Consider the following 17645-nt stretch of genomic DNA (forward strand, 5'->3'; position numbering starts at 1 on the left):
GAGAGTGCGTTTTTGGCGTGTTACAGTACTGCAAAGAAAATGGACATTGTCGAGGAAGCAAAAAGAAATTGTTTGAGTGAACGTATCATCAAGGAACTGAAAGGTATTTTAAAACAGTTTGGGCTCTTATAGTCTCATTTTATATTTTATCTTATTTGCGCTGCTGCAGTTTGTTGGAATTGTATATATTATATCATAATGTTCCATCATTGACTTATTTCCGCATGCGTGAATTTATTTCAAGTTTCGTGTTTGGTATGGTTTTGTTGGGAACTAAAAGAGCATAAGCTATAAATCAATGGTTTGAAGTATTTGCAGTTTGTGTCTCCCATTTTCTTGTAAAACGATACTACTTCACCCTAAATTGCTTACCAATCTTTTAATAGTTGATACGGGGCTATACTGGTCGGTAATGCAGAACAATCTATTTTGGGGCTTTTAAAACAACAGACGTTGGTAAAAAAAATGTGAAAACAAAATTGTTTGTGTAAACCTAGCGCAACAACTTTTTTGATTTATCTGAATTTCACGGCATCTTCGTCCCATTTCGCAAGATTTATGCAGCTGTGAAGCAATGCGCTAAGCAATGTTCCCTTTAATTTTTCACGAGTCTCAGCAAACACACTAACTCCCTGAGCGGTCCCTTGGACCACTGTGAGCAACATAAGACATGCGCGTCGTCATTATTATGCGTTTATTTCATTTTCAATTCAGGTTGGATTTTTTTCTTGTGCGCAGGACAGATTTTCTGTGAACGGAGACAGTGTCAGCAGCGCGCATTTGCGCACGCCCGCATCTTAGAGGGAACATTGGCGCTAAGTAATAGGCTACATTATAAAAAAACGAAAACTAGAGGTCCAATACTTTTATGAGTATGAAATCGGTCATTTTATGTTTCCTCAAAAGCGCGGTCGGGACGAAAAAATCAAAACAGTTATTATTACCATTAGGGATGTGCCACGAGGAAAATTATTCGGGTTCGTGCGAACCCGAATATCATGAAGGTCGACACGAACGAATCCCGAGTCTATTCGTATTAGGACCAAACAATAAAATTTCCTCCAAAATTTGTCAAGTCTTGCTTCTAAAATGACTTAATCAATGGACAAATCGCTTTCTTTCGAAAAATAGTTGTTTCGAAAGACGATCGAAAAAGCAAAATCGTTAGGAAAACGACCTTCATTGTAAGTGCTGCTGACTCTAGTTTAGCATTGTCCGGAAACTAGATCATCAATTTTTACGAAAGTCAGTAAATTTATAAAGTAATATTATATTCTGGTGCGCCATCTTGGTATTCGTGTTCGCCCGAACTTTCCATAAAGGCGATATTCGGCGAATCTATTCGGGTTTGCGTTCGTATCGGCCCATCCCTCATTACCATGCGCCAATGAACAGGAAAAAGTGAACAAGCCGAAATGGCTTAAAAAAGTTAAAAATCACTGATAGTGATAACAACTAAAACGGCCACTACACCCCTAAATAGTTAAATCCAAAAAACATAAGTTAGAAAAGCTAAATTAAGCAGACCAGCAAGTGTGTGTTTAAGGAACAGGTGGTTTTAAATTGCTTCAAGGCTGTACAGTGTACAATCGATGATGACATTTACTTGGAGCCGGTAACCGCCAGTGTGGCGGGCGGCCGTTAATTAAACTACTTCACCCAGTTTGTAGTCGTGAAACTTGGAGCAAACTTGGCATTGTGATGGTACTCTATTACGTCTTGCTCATTGTTTATGTGCCGTTAAAATAATAATTAATTCCGTCTATCTGTTAGCTTGTTGATGTTATGCAATGCAAGTTTGTCAATATCAAAAAATGTTGTAATTCGGTTTTCAGGTTTTGTTTTTGTCCTTTTGTATAAACTATAAAACAATGAAAGTATAAATTTAGCATAGTGAAGTTCTTCTTGTCGAAGTTTGTACAATTAGCCTACATACAACAACTGTTGTTTGCCAACCATGGCATGTTTATGTTTTTATTGTTGTATTGAGGAAAGTCATTGCAGCACTGCAGAACAAGTTGTTATTTGTTCTATTGTTTATGATTTTCACTGTCATCAGTGAAATCGAGTCTTTATTTTATGGTATGGTGTGATTGGTGTCATAATATTTAAAGTCGGACCAAGGTAAGATTTGCACGACTTACACTTACTAAGCGTTTCATTGATCAAGCCCTAAAGTTTTAATGTATTTGTATCAAATCGTTTATCTTTGTCATTAACTGTAGGAAGAGGAAACCTAGTGCTATGGTAGCTTACAAGGGTCACAAGAATTACAATTTGGGTTCCCAACATTTCCGTTTGGTCCACTTAAAATATTGTAGGCTACCGTATAGTGCAGTATTATGCACAATATACCTTCTACAAAACGTAGATTATATAGGCTTAACTAAGACAATACAGTATAAAAAATACAGTACAGTAGCAACTTACGACAGAATTGTCTGCGAATGACATATTCAAGTTTCCGAATATTGCTTGTTATATAGGCTGAGAGCCTATGTGCAGTATGCATGTAAGTGTATATAATGATACATTTATAACCTACAAATGTGTTATGTTTACTTCAATTGTTTTTTTGTTTACCATACTCCTTGATGCTCTCTGTTAACTGTGTGTAATACATTGTATATTAGATTCAGGAATAACAGTAGAAGATTTACCAGTTGATGGAGCAACAATAAAAGAAGAGTTTCCTTCCTTAACCTTCAGAGAAAGACAAGAACTGAAACAATTCTTGTCAGATGTATAGAAAAAAGTAAGTTTGCAATGAACATGTGTTGTATACTGAAAACATTTTTCTACTTTGGCATTATATCCATAGGTAAGTTGTATCGCTGTACTATGGTTCAACACTGAACAAATAACATCCATACCCACGTTCAGTTTATTTTTGTATTTTTTATTACCAATCATCATCATCAATAATTTAATTGTCATTGCGAAGGTCACGTTAAGAACTTGCTCATATCGATAATGGTATGGTGTGATAATATTTATCCTTGGACTGACGTAAGTCTGACTACAGATTTTGTAGTCACAATAAAAATCAGTTGGTTTATTTCATGCCTGCCTAGACATGATTTCTAGATGTTGCCATTGCTAATTGTTTTCTCTGTGGTTGTTCGCAGTTGGAAAATGTATGCAGCTTGTTTGCATTACCAGTTTTGAGATGTCACACAAAAAGAGCAATATTCATGCGCTTCGTTCAATGTTCATAGTCTCACAGTTTCACTAAAATGGGAATCCAATATTTTCCACGGGGGTGCTAGTGAAAGTTAAACATATTCCCTGTAAACATTCTTTATTTTGGGTCTGTGAAACTACGGTTGTGCTGAATAGAAATAAATTTAAATACTGTTACTATGGTCTACTATCTACCTACCAATACTGACTATATTTTGTTTGTAGCCGAAACACAAGTTTTTTGTACAAATTTTTAATTTGCATGGACTACGAAAACCCCAAAATTGTTTCAATGCCATCAGGTTATACAGTTTAAAAATTTGTTGCAGTGTCATGTAATAAAAAATAAGTTAATTTATTCCATTAAATAATAACATCAGCTTACGTGTTGATTAAAATTTAAAATATCAAAATATTAGTTGTGTAGAAAATCAACACTGTTGTGTGTTAAATAAGTAAAATTGCCTAGCCAACTTCGTTAAGTTGCTATTGTTGTATTTCATTTTAGAAAGATGCATCGACTTCTGACATCTTTGGACAAAGCTGTCTCATGCTGTTGAATTCTTCAGCTGAAAGCAGTTACTCCACTTTTCTGACATCATCTCCAGCTCCTGAGGGTGAAAGCACACCTAGTTACGTTGAAAGTGAAGTGTCAGATGTTGCCAATGACATTTTTCCACCCAGAAGCAGTGCAACACTGCTGGAAACTAGACTCAAGACAAACGAAAAGACCATCAGTTCCAAAACATTCACATCGGTGAAAGCACAACCACAGCAGAACATATGGAATATGCAACCGTATCCAGGCAGCTTAGGGACTCACTTCCCCTTTACAGATATCGAAAAACATTTTCTTAAAACTGTGAAAAAAGAGGACCTGAAACATTCTCAGTTTGTATATATAGTTAAAAAAATAGAAGAAAACACTACAATCAGACTACAAAAAAAACCAACCAAGAGTGAACAAGTTATAATAGCAAGAAACTTGATCACAGAATACCCGGTCCTAACTTGCAATGGAGACCAGCCCTGGGCAGCACTAATGGCTGCCGTGCGCAAACGAATTCACAACCAATTTTCAAAAGCAACGTTAGTTTTGGGAATTCATAATACCAAACCCAAATCGCCAAAAAAAAAGAAAGTTGTCCAAGAATGTGTCGCAGGTAGATGCAACTCAACAGAAAAAGTGGGAGGATGAGAGAAATGATAGGATGTCGGAAATAAAGCATCTTTGTTGTAATAACAGTGTAGAAGAAGTGCTTAAAAAATACCCTGAGTATGGGCAACATCCAGAAAAGGTAATTCAATTTATTAATTTTGTGTCACTGAAAGTTTTAAGTTTCACGTACCATGCTATTACATATACTGAGACAATACACATTTATTGTCTGGATATGGTAAATTCATTTGTAGTAACGATTACTAAGGTTTTTTGTGTAGTTTGCTTTGAAAAGTAAAGCTGTGCTTCTTTTTACTTGCAGTGCATTGAGGAATATGCAGCAGCAACTAAAAGAACAACAGACACTCTGTGGGCGGATTCAAAAAAGAATTGGGAAGCTTTCTCTTCTAAATGCACTGTAGGAGGTGGAGACCCACACAGTTTCGAGTACATGAAAAATGTTGTAGCCAAGTTGGATGTTGAGGAAAGTTACATTTTTTTATTTACCCCTTTCGGACTTTTGGAAAGTTTAAAAAAATCTCATGACCAACCGTTTTTACTTTGTTTGGGAAATAAAGACGACCTGGAAATGCAATGTAGCATTTGCATTGACAGGAAACCTTTTGTTGAGATAGGAAAGGCAAATGCATTCCAAGGCATGGTGTATTTGCTAGCAACATATTATCTGTTAAATTTAGCTTATCCAGTGCAAGCCAAGCTTGCTTATCAAGCATTGGAGCACCATGTTTTTGGTGTGGGAAAAACTCCTTGCAATAGAAAATATAAGTCGCTGTTTCAGTGATAATGTGTTTCACTATGTATCCATGAAAATGTGTTCAACAATGTACTATTTCTTTGATGTATGTGTTCATCATGATAATGTTTTCAGCAGTATTCAATTTCTTTGTAATGCATGTATTCATCATGATAAATAATGTTTTCAACAATGTATTTGTGTATATATTCAAATTAATAATGTATAAAAGGAATGTCAATAAAATAACATTTCTGACTACATTTGTACTGAAATTTCCACCTGTAGTGGTTGTGTACCATGTAAATATCCACCATTTATTGATTGAATGAAATGTGACTTGTAATTAGTGTTAAATTGAATTTAAAAATTAGTCAACAAATACGACTAATAATCAGTGGAAATGACTAATAGCTAGCCTTCAATTGCGGCTAATAATTAGTCAACAAAACAAACTTATGAAAGTGGGACAAAAAAGCACCGTTTTTAGACTAATTATTATCCTCTTGTTGACTAACTATTAGATTTTATTTTTTACAGTGTAATTAGTACCGGTACCGTACGTTTCATTTCCTACAATTAACTGTAAAGACTAAACGTTATAACAAAGGAGGACATCACTATATTTCCCTTACATTACCAATCTTAACAAATAAGCTCATTAAGTGATAGTTTTTCTCATTTTCAAGTGAACGTCCAACACCTAAAAACAAACCAATTACCGTAGCTTCATAATGCTGCAAGTAGTTTATGTACATAGCTGCACACGCACAAAATAGATGGACCTATGATCACATTATCAATCATTTTATTTTTCGTCATAAGCGCAATGGGGACGAAAAATGAAGCCAGATCCTTCTAACACGCGTCAATCAGTATGGCCATTGACATGATCAGGGCCACATATCGGTAACACTTTTGGGGACAAGAAAATATAGCGGCGTCAAATAAAAATTTACAAACATGTGCAAGGCAAAATTTTAAAAAGCTAGAAAACGGCAAGATAAGCGCTTCAAAATTACTTGGTACCGGTAAGTTCGCCACAAGAATTAAGTCTTTATTTCAAAAATCAACCATCTCAAATACCTTACCTCTCAGATTATTTTTTGGTTTTTTTATATGTGATAGGGTAAAAGAATTGATACAACACAGAAAAAGTTAATCGTTCTAGCTTAACTGGGTTTTAAGATACAGTATATGCCTTTGAAATTTTGTCATTTCGCCATTTGGGAAAGCACTTTTTTCTCTTTATGCTTCTAGCATCCAATGCTTTCATGGTAAAATGTTAAAAATTGGCAGGATTCAATTCTTGGTTATATTCTTTATATTAAAATAAAATTTATTTGAACAATAACGGTGTTTCCCCTTAAATTTCATGATTAAATGCTAAATCTTTCCAAGCCTGGATCATAATGAGGGCACCGTGACAAATTTGTTTTGATTTAAATACTTTACATAGATATCATAGATTCTATTTCAGCTTTAACATCTCACGGTAAATCTCAATCTCAAATTCAGACAAAGACAGACAGACAGACAAGGAATATTTTAAACTCCAAAACAACGTCTAAAATTGTTGCATTAGCTTCGAAATAATATGATTTTAGGTATTTAATTAAGTTTTGATTATGACAGGTTTTTCATATATCACACAATTAAAAACCGTACCAAAATGGTTGTATAAAGCGAGTTAGTCATATTATCCATGGTCATTAAGCGGATAAAATGATGTCAAGGTTATAGAAATTTTTTAACGACCTGTAGATAAAACTTGGTCAAATTGCCAAACTTGCTATTCTCTTCCAAGTTTGTATCTCAAGTTAAGATGGTGATAAAAATTTTGAAAAAGTCCATTTCCTAAATAGACTATTCTACCTTCATCTTGTGGCTGGTCAAAACATGGTGATTAGCACTGCTTTACCCATAACTTTTTGGAAAAATATAAGTGTCTGAACTTACTCATTTTAAAGCTTTTTGGTATGGAACTACTCAATGTTTATGGGTGTATAATTGCTCTTTTATGTTTTTACTTGGATTGATATTTCTTTACCTTTACATTTGAAACAAAAAAAACTTCTTTGTTTTAGCTAGGTTAGGTTTTAGCTAGCTAAAGCAAGATTGCCAGGAGCTTCATTAACGTAATTTATTTTCACAGCGCATAACCACCAAGTTCTATCCAAATTATGAGAGGATCATTTAATAGAAAACTGATATTTGTCATAATTTCTTTCACTTGTGTATTTTGTTATTTTACCTTTTTCTATGGATTACTTGAACAAGAAGATTATGCTCAAAAATTGCAAGTGAAGCAAATTAAAGACCTTCATAATAAAATGGATAAAGTAAGAATACTTGCTTCACATATTATATAGGACACTATTAGTTGCGTATTTTTTTGTGTTGCGTTTCAAACTCTTTAAAATTGACATGCTATGCGAGGCAGAGTAGTCATCATGTATAAGTCTACCAGTCCTTTTTCCCTATCATCACAGCCGTGTTATTTTTTGGTATTATACTTCAATGAGCTAATCACATGTTACCTAATGTAATTATCATGTAGTTTATAATGTCTGTCCGTAATTCTCACCATGCTAGTTGCTTGATAACGAAATGCAAGACAATGACAAGACAATGACAACAATTGTTGAGGATAACGAAAGATATACATAAAGTAAGGACCTAAGGTCCTAGACAAACAGCTTTACATGTTATGTACTTGGTTGACAGGTAATTATTGCATCTCACTATCTAATAGGTAGTTGCGGGCTCACCCTGTATTGTAGGCCTATTAGGTGTTATCCTGAATGACCAAGAAATGAACACATAAATAAATATATGGCACAGAAACTGTGTTGATTGAGAGGCGATACAACAGGAAGATGGCAGGCCCGAAAGCATTATATATAATATATTGTTCATACAATGTTTGTTTTCAATTCGCCAATAACACATTGGTATAATATTTATTATTGTTTTGTGTGTGAAGGTTTCAAAAAATTTGAAAGAAAATCAGTCCTTTCTGAACAAACTACATCGTCACTTTGAAGTGGTTATTGCGAAAGAAGCAAAAATCTTACAGAATCTCACAACACCAACAGCAATCAAGCCTCAAAAGCTGCCTTCTAGGGTATGTAATTATGAATTTTTGTTGGGTGTGACTGTGATCATTTTTGCATACGATATTGCATTGCTCGTAAGCTTATAGCTTATTGGTATTAATGATGTTTGCATAAACGTCACAGTTGGATGGTTTCTAATATTTTTTAGGTATTAAAAAAGCGTATTTATATATAAAATTTTGACGTAGACTATAGTTCATATGCAAGCTATTTTTTAACTGCTGTTGTCCGAGACAGAACGAGTAGAAAACGAATACAATAGATATATACAATATATACTGTTTCATGCCATCTGTTTTGGATAACATTGTTATAAACTCTTTTGTTTATTTTTCATTCAACAATGCCATGTGGTAGCATGAAAAGATTTTGTTAAGAATTAGTTAAGTTGTTAGCATAGCTTGAGGTGTATAGCTGATAACAAAGGATACAGAGTAGCTGGTATCATAAATTGAGCAGTGAGAACCAGCAAGATCTGATTTAAACAAATGAAAAATGTCATTCCTTGCAATTATAGACATGTATATATTAGTAAATTAATTTTTTTTTTCAGTTTCATTTAAAATCAACCACTTTTCATGTTGATTTTTTACATTTACATATTTACAATTATTGAGAATGAGCAAACAAGCTTAACAAGTTTCACTGTAAATGACACTATTTTACATTTAACAGTTTGGAAAATTAGAATTTGGAATTTCTGCCTTTCACCAAAACTTATTATCGGCTTAATATATTTGAGTAACATAAATGATAAACCATATGAGATAAATGTCAGTAAGTCAGTTGTAGAACATGTATGGTCAAACGTCCTAAATCGGGCGCCCACAGATTTGTCACCAAAAATACGCACAGGTCATTTTCATCTGAACGTATTTTGTCAGGTTATTGATTTTAGGCCAACAACATGCTTCGCATTGGCTGGCTGAAGTTTGTTGTGGATGTTCTACGCTGGTAAATTCGAAAAAGTTTTTATGTCATTTAGTAATGGAGGGTCTTAGTCTTCGATCACAAGCAAAACATTTTTAAATCTTCTGCAGAGTCAGAAGCAGTAACGAGCGTTTGAATTAGGTATGCATTTTGTGGTTTGCACATTAAAAAAAACACAGGTCACCTGAGTGGTCTTGAGATGACTCTTTGCCTGACTGAAGTTTTTTCCTTTTTTTGTTTGGTGTCTTTTAAAATGTAAATCTTTATTTTATATGTTAAATATGTTTCATTTCCACTCGTGTCCACTACAAAGACCTAATAAAGTGGACTTACTAAACTAGGAAATAGGATGGCAAAGCCTTTAGTGCGTTAAGTCTTATGTGTTTTAATTTTTCTCAGGTGTTACGTCTCACTTCATTATGCTTTACTACTTTAATAAATTGCTTAAAATGTGAAAAACATCGTCTTAGCCTATTGGTGTACTCATCAATTTTATTAGGTTAAGCAACGCAATTCGATAAGGGTTCATGAATAAGATCATCTGATACAGAATAAGTTGAAAAAGGCCACACGCCAAGAAATTCAAAGAGGCAGATAATGACTTTCATATTAGCAGCACACCATTCTATTGTTGGCAGACAATACTATTTGCGATATTTACATTTTATCTTCACCAAACGTACTACATAGTAACAAAAAGTAGTGAATCTTAATTCGAACTGTAAGTGGCATTGCAACTTAATAGCAGTAGGCCTACGAAGTAACAAACAAAGAAAGTTGCAGATTTACTAAAGTGAGTAATTAATTTCTGAGCTAGTTAGGTACCGAGAATAATCATGAAGTTCAGCTGTACGTAATCGTATTTAGTTGTGCATCGTCTGCCCATTTATTTCGCACGTGCCTCGTTAAGCAAATCGAGTGAATCATTTTTTTTAACATCTATACCCGCCACGTATGTTTTGAGGACCAGTGCTACTAATTTGATGTTTTTGGTCCGCAATGAAATCACAGTGCAAATTGCTAATTACAATTTAGAACTTTTATTATTACTAAGTGTAGGTTGGTACCATCTTCCACCCTAGTATGACTTATTGCAAGTGATGCACAAGCAAACTTGTAATTGGAAAGTTTCCAAAAAAGTGTGCCTAATTAGGACGTTTGACTATATAACGTGTATAAAAGATTGTTACACCTAAAGAATCAAGCTCAAGCTTGCAAAAGCTCGTGTTACTAGATTGAAATTAACCATAAGAGACCATATATTCTTTTATTTTTATTAAAAACGTCAATTTACCTACTACTTTTATGCATGCTGTTATTTCTATAGACCCAACAGTTTAGTTGTAGCGTATATACTTTGTCACTTAATCGACGATTAGTCATATTTACTTGGTTATGATTGATGACACCAGTAGCTTTCACTCTGAAAAATTAATGTTTCCATGTTGCCGCTCAACACAGTAACCATAGTAAAAGATGCTAGCCCACTAGTGAAAATAAGGACTTCTTTAGTTTTGTTAACCCGTGCAATGCAGATTAACTTTATTAGGGGGTTTGTCACATTACTGGCGAACTTTATATGTTGTTTAGACTTTTTATTTTTTGATGCCCTGTTATTAATCTTGTTACATCTGGTTTTGCATTAATTGTTGCACATTATTAACGGTTTCACACTATACATACATCAAAAGTCAGATTGCTGCCAAGAAAGTTTTTAAGATGCTGTAATTTATTGTTTCAGGTTACAATCCCTGTGCTTGTACTTGTTTATAATCGTCCTTCAGTTTCTCGTTGCTTGGATCTGCTGTTGAAATATAAAAAAACTGTTAATGCAGACTTTCCAATTGTTGTAAGTCAAGATGGGAATCACCAAGAAACGACAAATGTTATACAGACATACGGTCAGCAGGTGAGAAAAGTAGTTGTCTTGAAACAAGCTAAAATTTGTCCAAATTACTGTGCTAGTGATTTTGTGACAATTAATTTGTTGATGTGTGTAATCGTGCAATGCAAGTTGTACTTAAGTGCAGCTTTACACATAGTATTAAACTTTGTTTTTTCAAAAGTTTTTTTGATATATATTTTGGGTATGGTTGCATTTACCAATCGCTTATATTCAGAGGTGGGCAGTACCGAGGTATTATAGTACCGACGTACTGTATTGCGGTACTTTTTCAGTAACGATATCGGTACTTTCTGTACTTTTAAAATGATTACTTCAAGGTTTTGTGAAATAAGTTTTTTAAATTTTCATTTTAATTGAAACACAGTGCCAATTTTAGTACTTTTTGTTCTTTTTGTAATCTAAATATGTCCAATAAAATCACAAAGAGTGTGTTCACATATTTTTTGGACCTGAAGTAACCTTATGTGGGATCATAATATTGACAAAAATTGCACTTGCAACAGGATCCGCTGTACAAAATGTACCAAACTACTTTTCTGAAATAGTACAGAATACCGGAATTGTCGCTATGTTGCCGCATAAAAACAGTGCCCTGCTGCCCTCACCTTCGCTCAACCCGACTAAGACAAGGATTGAAGTGTATATCTATTATTGGCCTACTACTATCATATCTTCAAATCTTGTTTTGCTACAAAAATGTTTTGGCCTAAATTTTTAACTTTTTGTTGGATAATTGGGCTGCTTATTTGAAGCCCTTGAGTGAACCAGCTGATCAACACCTATTCAGGTTCTTGCACGTCTTTTTGAGAACTATTCTTCACTCGTTTTCAGGATGCATTGATTTAGTTGCTATGAATTTTTGGAAGCTTATCTAGTGTCTTCAGTATTTGCAAAATTTGCGACTGTGATAAGTTAACTTTAGCTGTAATATTTTTCTGCGACGTCTTGCCTCCTTGGTAATTATACTGACATGTTTTGCTGGTGCAATCTATTAACAGGTACAGTATTAAATACTATACCAAAACAACAAAATATACACTTTGAAAAAGCCAATAATCTCCCCAAGGCTATTCCTCAATTGACCACATGTGTTGTGCACAATATAATTAGATGATAGTAGGAGATGAATTTCATTTTAAAAACTTGTAACGCTAGCCAGATACACTGGGCTTTTGTGAAAAAATCCTGATCTGGCTAAACTATATATACTTTTTTTCCAGCTGCCTTGTATTTAATTCTTAGTATTTTATCAATTTCAAGTTATTGTTCCAACTTCATTATTTTCTAGATTTCTCATTTCAAACACCCTGATGAACCAGTCAATTTACCTAGCAAACAAAGACACATGATGGGATACTACAAAATTTCCTCTCATTATAAATGGGCTATATCACAAGTATGACTTATAGCTTACAGATTTTTGCGTAATTGTAGTATCTTGTTGTGGTCTGTAATCAAAGTAGTCTGTGTTTGCCAAGTTATATTACTCAGTCCTATTTTTAGCTACCATAACTATTGTCTTGTATACCTAGCGTTTGATGTAGTTTTGCTATCATTGCAAATTTCATGTCGATATGAATTATGTCTGCCAAGTAGGTTTTGTTTTCATTACCATTTTATGTTTTTCTGTCTGTCAGCCTGTATAGCAACAGCCCAATATTATCTAACTCTTACAAATACTTTACCAGAGGGTTAGGATATATGCTGATAATTGTAAGACTCAAGTATTGACTGCTTCACTGGCATCTGTGTCTTAGAATTGCCATTGTAGCTGGTAGGCAGTAGCTAATACAAAATACACCCTGAGTGACATCATATTTAACATAATACACCTCATAATATTATCACATACAACTCAACTCGAACCTGAATGATCGAAACATGCCAAATGAGTACAGAAGAGAGATGTTAAGAGGGTGAATAGTACCACCTTATTATTTTATACTGAATGAATTATTATATAATTACATTTGCTTTTATCTCTAATTTAATTCCGTTATGATGATTTGCTAATAATCACACTACAGCAACACAGTACAATGTGCTGCAGCTTCAATGTTAATACCACTTCAATGAATATTGAACTCATATTGGTTATGCTGGCATGAATTATTGTAATTTATGGACACAACTGTACTGTTTGGAGTTTAGATATAACCCATTCGTTCACCGTTATCACATCAGACTTACCCTGGGCCTATCTAACAAATAGGTTAGGAGAATTTGTCCAAAAATTTCTTGTCAGCTTGCTCATGGAACTGTTGGAGCATTTGGCTCACTATAATGTGACTTGGGTGCGATGCCTTACTGCGTTGCCATTACACGATAGCAATTTATGCAAGAATATTAAGGACTTGCTGCCACAAAAATTATGTAGTTCCACTTGAACGAATTTCGAATATATTTGTTTCCCCAAACAGTTAAGTTTCACTGGTCACAAATATGTTGTCCGATATGGCTTTTAATATGACACACTAGCTTTTTTGAATAGTTTGCTTTGTTTTGAAAAAATGTAATTAAATGAGAGTTTAATGTCATTTGGTCACATTGAGTTCATTTGTTCAACAAAGAATATTTATTCACCCATTCAGGTTTGGCTTTGTGTCATCTTAACTCTAAAAAGATTTTTAAAGAATTTTCAACATCGAAATCAAAAATGTGTTATTGCAAAAAATAACGAAGGCTTTTTTGGCTTTATACTGCTAGTTAATGCAAAGACACAATATTCTCATTTCTGATACCATTGCAGTGCATATATCTTCAGAACAGAAAACAAATTCCCTTTCTGCTTTAGGTAGACATAAAAAAGAATGAATGGGACATTTTTTATGCTTACTGGTGCTTTAGGGCCTGTAGGCCCATCCGAAGCCCTATCTAAAACAATGCAAAGTACCATATTTCAATTTGAATTTGCTTCTAAACAAGCCCGGTCACCTGGCTGAGTTTTTGTATCCGCCGAGATGTAGGACAAAAGGACTTAACGCAGTATTTTGAGCAAATTCTCCTATCTGGAATTCTCACACCAAATGCTTCAACTTTTTAACAACTTTTTTCCTTGTATTTTTCCAAAAAATCAGCCAAAAAGCCTTAACTTTGAACCAACACAAAACGTCAACTTTAGCCTGAATCTACACTCCGCACACGCCATAACAACAGCAAACATTCACAATTTGAGGTCGCGTGCGCACTGGACCGGAACCATTGATACTTTTTCTATAGTGACGTCTTGCATGCGACCTTCGTCACAATCGCCGGGTTGCCGTTTTAAAACTGCTCAAAATGGTACTACAGGCCCTTTACCTACTTTTTTCGGTATGAAGTATATAAAGTTTTTTTAAAGAAAAGTTTTTTTTTATTTAGAAAAATATTTGATGATTGCAATGAGACTACTGTTACTACTGTAGATAAAAATCCTAATCATTTTAGATGAGAATTTTGGTTAATTCTAGGTGTTCCAACACTTTTCCTCTGCTGAAACTCTGATTATTGTTGAAGATGATTTGGAAATATCTCCAGATTTTTTCTCCTACTTTTTTGCCTTGTATGATCTATTTATGAAAGATCAATCCTTGTATTGTGTGTCTGCTTGGAACGATAATGGAAAACAAGGTCTGATAGATGAAAGTGGAAATAACATCTTATATCGTTCAGATTTTTTTCCAGGACTTGGATGGATGCTAAAGGCAAGGCAAACTATGTGTTTTGAACATTTTTTCATGTACAGTGTTATCGATTATTTTACAACATTTTGTAAAAATTTGGCTTTGCTTATACAGTAGTTTCAAAACTGTTTATTAAACATTTTGGGTGTTGCACTTGGTCACATCCATTAAATTATTAGTTTGTTAAAGTCGCATTTGTCGGATGATCTTAACCTCCAGCATTCATCTGTAAACGAAAACCCGGACAAAATCAAAAATGATGTGATATATATCAAAAGGAATTAAAAGGTTAACAGAACATCCAGCCAATAATTTTTTTTAATTTTGCTATCACATCAGGCAATTTACCATTATATGCGTTATTGCTAAATTTTTGTAAGTTGAGTGCTTGAGTTGGCTAATCCAAATTAATCTTGTTTTCCAAGACTGCTAAATTTTAAATCATCTTAAAGATTTGCTGGAAAAATTCCTGAGTGTGGGGCCCCTCCAAGTAGGCGCTCATGTCTTACACTGCATATGCCTTAAGAATATGTAATTGTAGTTATTGGGCGTTAGGAGGTAGTAATAACAGTAGAACGAGTACTGTACGGTAGTATAATCATGGTGCAAATGTTTTTTAGTAGACTCGAATTTTTTGCCTTGCAAGTCTTGAATATTGTTTAGCAACCAGTTATTTTTACATTACCGCTATGTACCAGGTGCACAATGCCATGTGTATTAAGTAATTAACGTTTAACTCGTGGTCATAGTTTTTAAATGTAAATTTTGTGTAATTACAGAAATCAACCTGGATGGAATGGAAGGAAAAGTGGCCATCTGCTTATTGGGACGATTGGGTGCGTGAACCTAGTCAGCGAAAAGAAAGAGCATGCATTAGACCGGAAATATCTAGAACCAAAACGTTTGGTAAAATCGGTGTCAGCAATGGTCAGTTTTATGAGAAGCATTTGAAACATATCATACTCAACAGTGTGGTTGTAGACTGGGCCGACGTTGACCTATCTTACCTAAATAAAGTCAAGTACGACAAAGAGTTTTTGAAAAAGGTCTACAAGTCACCTTTAATATCTCTTCAAAGTCTTCAGACTCAAACCTTTCCCCCAAGCAGCACTTTAAGACTAGAATATATTGATACATCATCTTTTGTAAACTGTGCAAAGATTTTAGGCGTGATGGAAGATTTTAAAGCCGGTGTAGCACGGACAGCCTACCATGGCGTTGTAACCGTTATCCATCACTCTCGGCGAATTTACATTGCCCCAAAGCAGCCTTGGAGTGGTTATAACCCAAGATAGCACTCCCTTTGAATGCTTCCCCCGAAAGCTACTCCATGCCAATAATGCTTCCGGTTTTCTATGTTACGATATGGTACCGTCAAGGCATGAGCTACTTTTTTAAATTGAATAGTTCAGTAGGAAGTTTGGTCCACCGATTGTTTGATAATAATTAATATTCAACGTTATTGAGTTAACGTTGTTCATAGTTCTGCTCTTCCTATCTGTTTTATGCGTACTATCTTGATATGATATGTTTTGGGTTTGGTGGCCGTGCTAACCTTCCACCATTAGCCATTTTTTCCCGTTGGCTGAATGTTTGGGAGCGTATTGCTTATTTGACATGTACACCAAGAGGTTAGCACCATAGTTTTCGCTCTCCACATTCAATGGCAAAAAAACAACACAATGTGTATGTTGCCAAAGGTTATGTAACTACACTAGGGTTACCATATTTTATAATGCACAATCCTTGACAAACGTACCTCAGTTGCATTGATCAACTTTATAATATTGCCAAAGTACATTGCCGCCATTGCTTTTGTGATAAACACGACACAATACATAAACAGCAAAGAAATGTTGCATTGCAATACACAAATGCAAGTTTTCTTCTATATAGTAAAATTTATGAAAACGAAAATTAGCACAATTTTTACAAAATATGCTCCAAGGGATTTACAAGTAATGAACGTATAACAGTTTATGAATAATACTCTACTCTCCCTCATACCAATCGTACTTTTCCGAAGATCTGATTTGTTTCAACAAGCTCTTGTTAGACTTCAAAAACACATAAAATTTTCCACAAAACATACTTTGTACTGAAGTGTTGAAATTCCTTTCATTCTATCAATGGTCATCTTATCTCTTTTTTAAAAATCTTATGTTAAAAGGTAGTAAACAAGTCACGGCGTAAACGAGTTGCTGACAGCTTTTTGACGAGCTGAGAATGTTCGTGACCTAGAAAAAATTTGAAAAAAGGTGGCAACCTAGAAAAACTTGAAGTAAAATACAATTCTAAAAAATCCCGGACTTTTAAGTACATTTTAGCATTTCTCCCTGACGCAGATTGAAACACTAAATTCCCTGACATGTCAGGGAAAATCCTGACGTATGGCAACCCTAAACTACACTGTTTTAGGTGGGAAGTATTTTATTTCGGATTATCTATATTTTCAGCATTCTGTCTTTCCGTGAAAAAAATTAATTTATTTTTGTGTTGTTACAAAAGGAACACTTGTTTTGTTTATGGAAAAGTAAAGCACGTAGGCCTCCGCTTTTCGAAAGGAGCGCCTTGACAGAGTTCTCTTGTTGATCACATGTTACCTTCCGCTTACTATTCCTTTGTGCAATTAAACCAAATGCATTTCACTGACGACTTAGCATATTTACACGTCATGCTGACGCACCACTTATGTTGCTTTACTCACGCAGAAAGACCGGTGTAGTATACATGGAACTGCTTGCAATCTAATGTTATTGCGCCACATTAAACTGAGTATATTTATATTGAGATATAATGACTGCTTTATCTTTGATTGTGTTTTTTGACCGATTACTGTTGCTACCGCCGTAATTAAAAGATATGTTGTGCGAAAATCCTGGGAGGAAAATTTGCACTGGCCGTCAACAACACAATGAAAAGCAGATGGCAT

General features: G+C 34.5%; 2 protein-coding genes across 5 annotated transcripts; both read left to right on the forward strand.

The window, feature by feature from the left end:
* LOC143469832 (uncharacterized) lies at positions 1-5631 on the forward strand. 4 transcript variants are annotated; one of them, XM_076967675.1, is made up of 4 exons: positions 1377-2512; positions 2634-2755; positions 3692-4481; positions 4665-5631. In XM_076967675.1, exons 3-4 carry the CDS (start codon positions 4395-4397, stop codon positions 5142-5144), a joined length of 567 nt encoding a protein of 188 aa, XP_076823790.1. In that variant the 5' UTR covers positions 1377-2512; positions 2634-2755; positions 3692-4394; the 3' UTR covers positions 5145-5631. The 4 variants fall into 4 exon arrangements, with proteins under 4 accessions (XP_076823788.1, XP_076823790.1, XP_076823787.1 ...); XM_076967673.1 differs by lacking the exons at positions 1377-2512; positions 4665-5631 and adding an exon at positions 1-103 and having other exon boundaries at positions 3692-4392; XM_076967672.1 differs by lacking the exon at positions 4665-5631 and having other exon boundaries at positions 3692-4392.
* A 1600-nt stretch (positions 5632-7231) lies between these two features.
* Positions 7232-17589, forward strand: LOC143468957 (alpha-1,3-mannosyl-glycoprotein 2-beta-N-acetylglucosaminyltransferase-like). The gene is made up of 6 exons (XM_076966447.1): positions 7232-7438; positions 8083-8223; positions 10887-11054; positions 12340-12447; positions 14501-14734; positions 15493-17589. Exons 1-6 carry the CDS (start codon positions 7280-7282, stop codon positions 16006-16008), a joined length of 1326 nt encoding a protein of 441 aa, XP_076822562.1. The 5' UTR covers positions 7232-7279; the 3' UTR covers positions 16009-17589.
* Positions 17590-17645: the final 56 nt, after the last annotated feature.

Source organism: Clavelina lepadiformis, chromosome 8 (genome assembly GCF_947623445.1).
Source record: "Clavelina lepadiformis chromosome 8, kaClaLepa1.1, whole genome shotgun sequence".
Taxonomy (NCBI): Eukaryota; Metazoa; Chordata; class Ascidiacea; order Aplousobranchia; family Clavelinidae; genus Clavelina; species Clavelina lepadiformis.

Excerpts from the sequence above, each read along its gene's own strand:
- LOC143469832 (XM_076967673.1), top strand. The coding sequence starts at position 3,734 with ATGCTGTTGAATTCTTCAGCTGAAAGCAGTTACTCCACTTTTCTGACA.
- LOC143468957 (XM_076966447.1), top strand. The coding sequence starts at position 7,280 with ATGAGAGGATCATTTAATAGAAAACTGATATTTGTCATAATTTCTTTC. Across the intron at positions 8,224-10,886 it reads CTCAAAAGCTGCCTTCTAGG|GTTACAATCCCTGTGCTTGT; the intron begins GTATGTAATTAT and ends TTATTGTTTCAG. Across the intron at positions 12,448-14,500 it reads ATAAATGGGCTATATCACAA|GTGTTCCAACACTTTTCCTC; the intron begins GTATGACTTATA and ends GGTTAATTCTAG.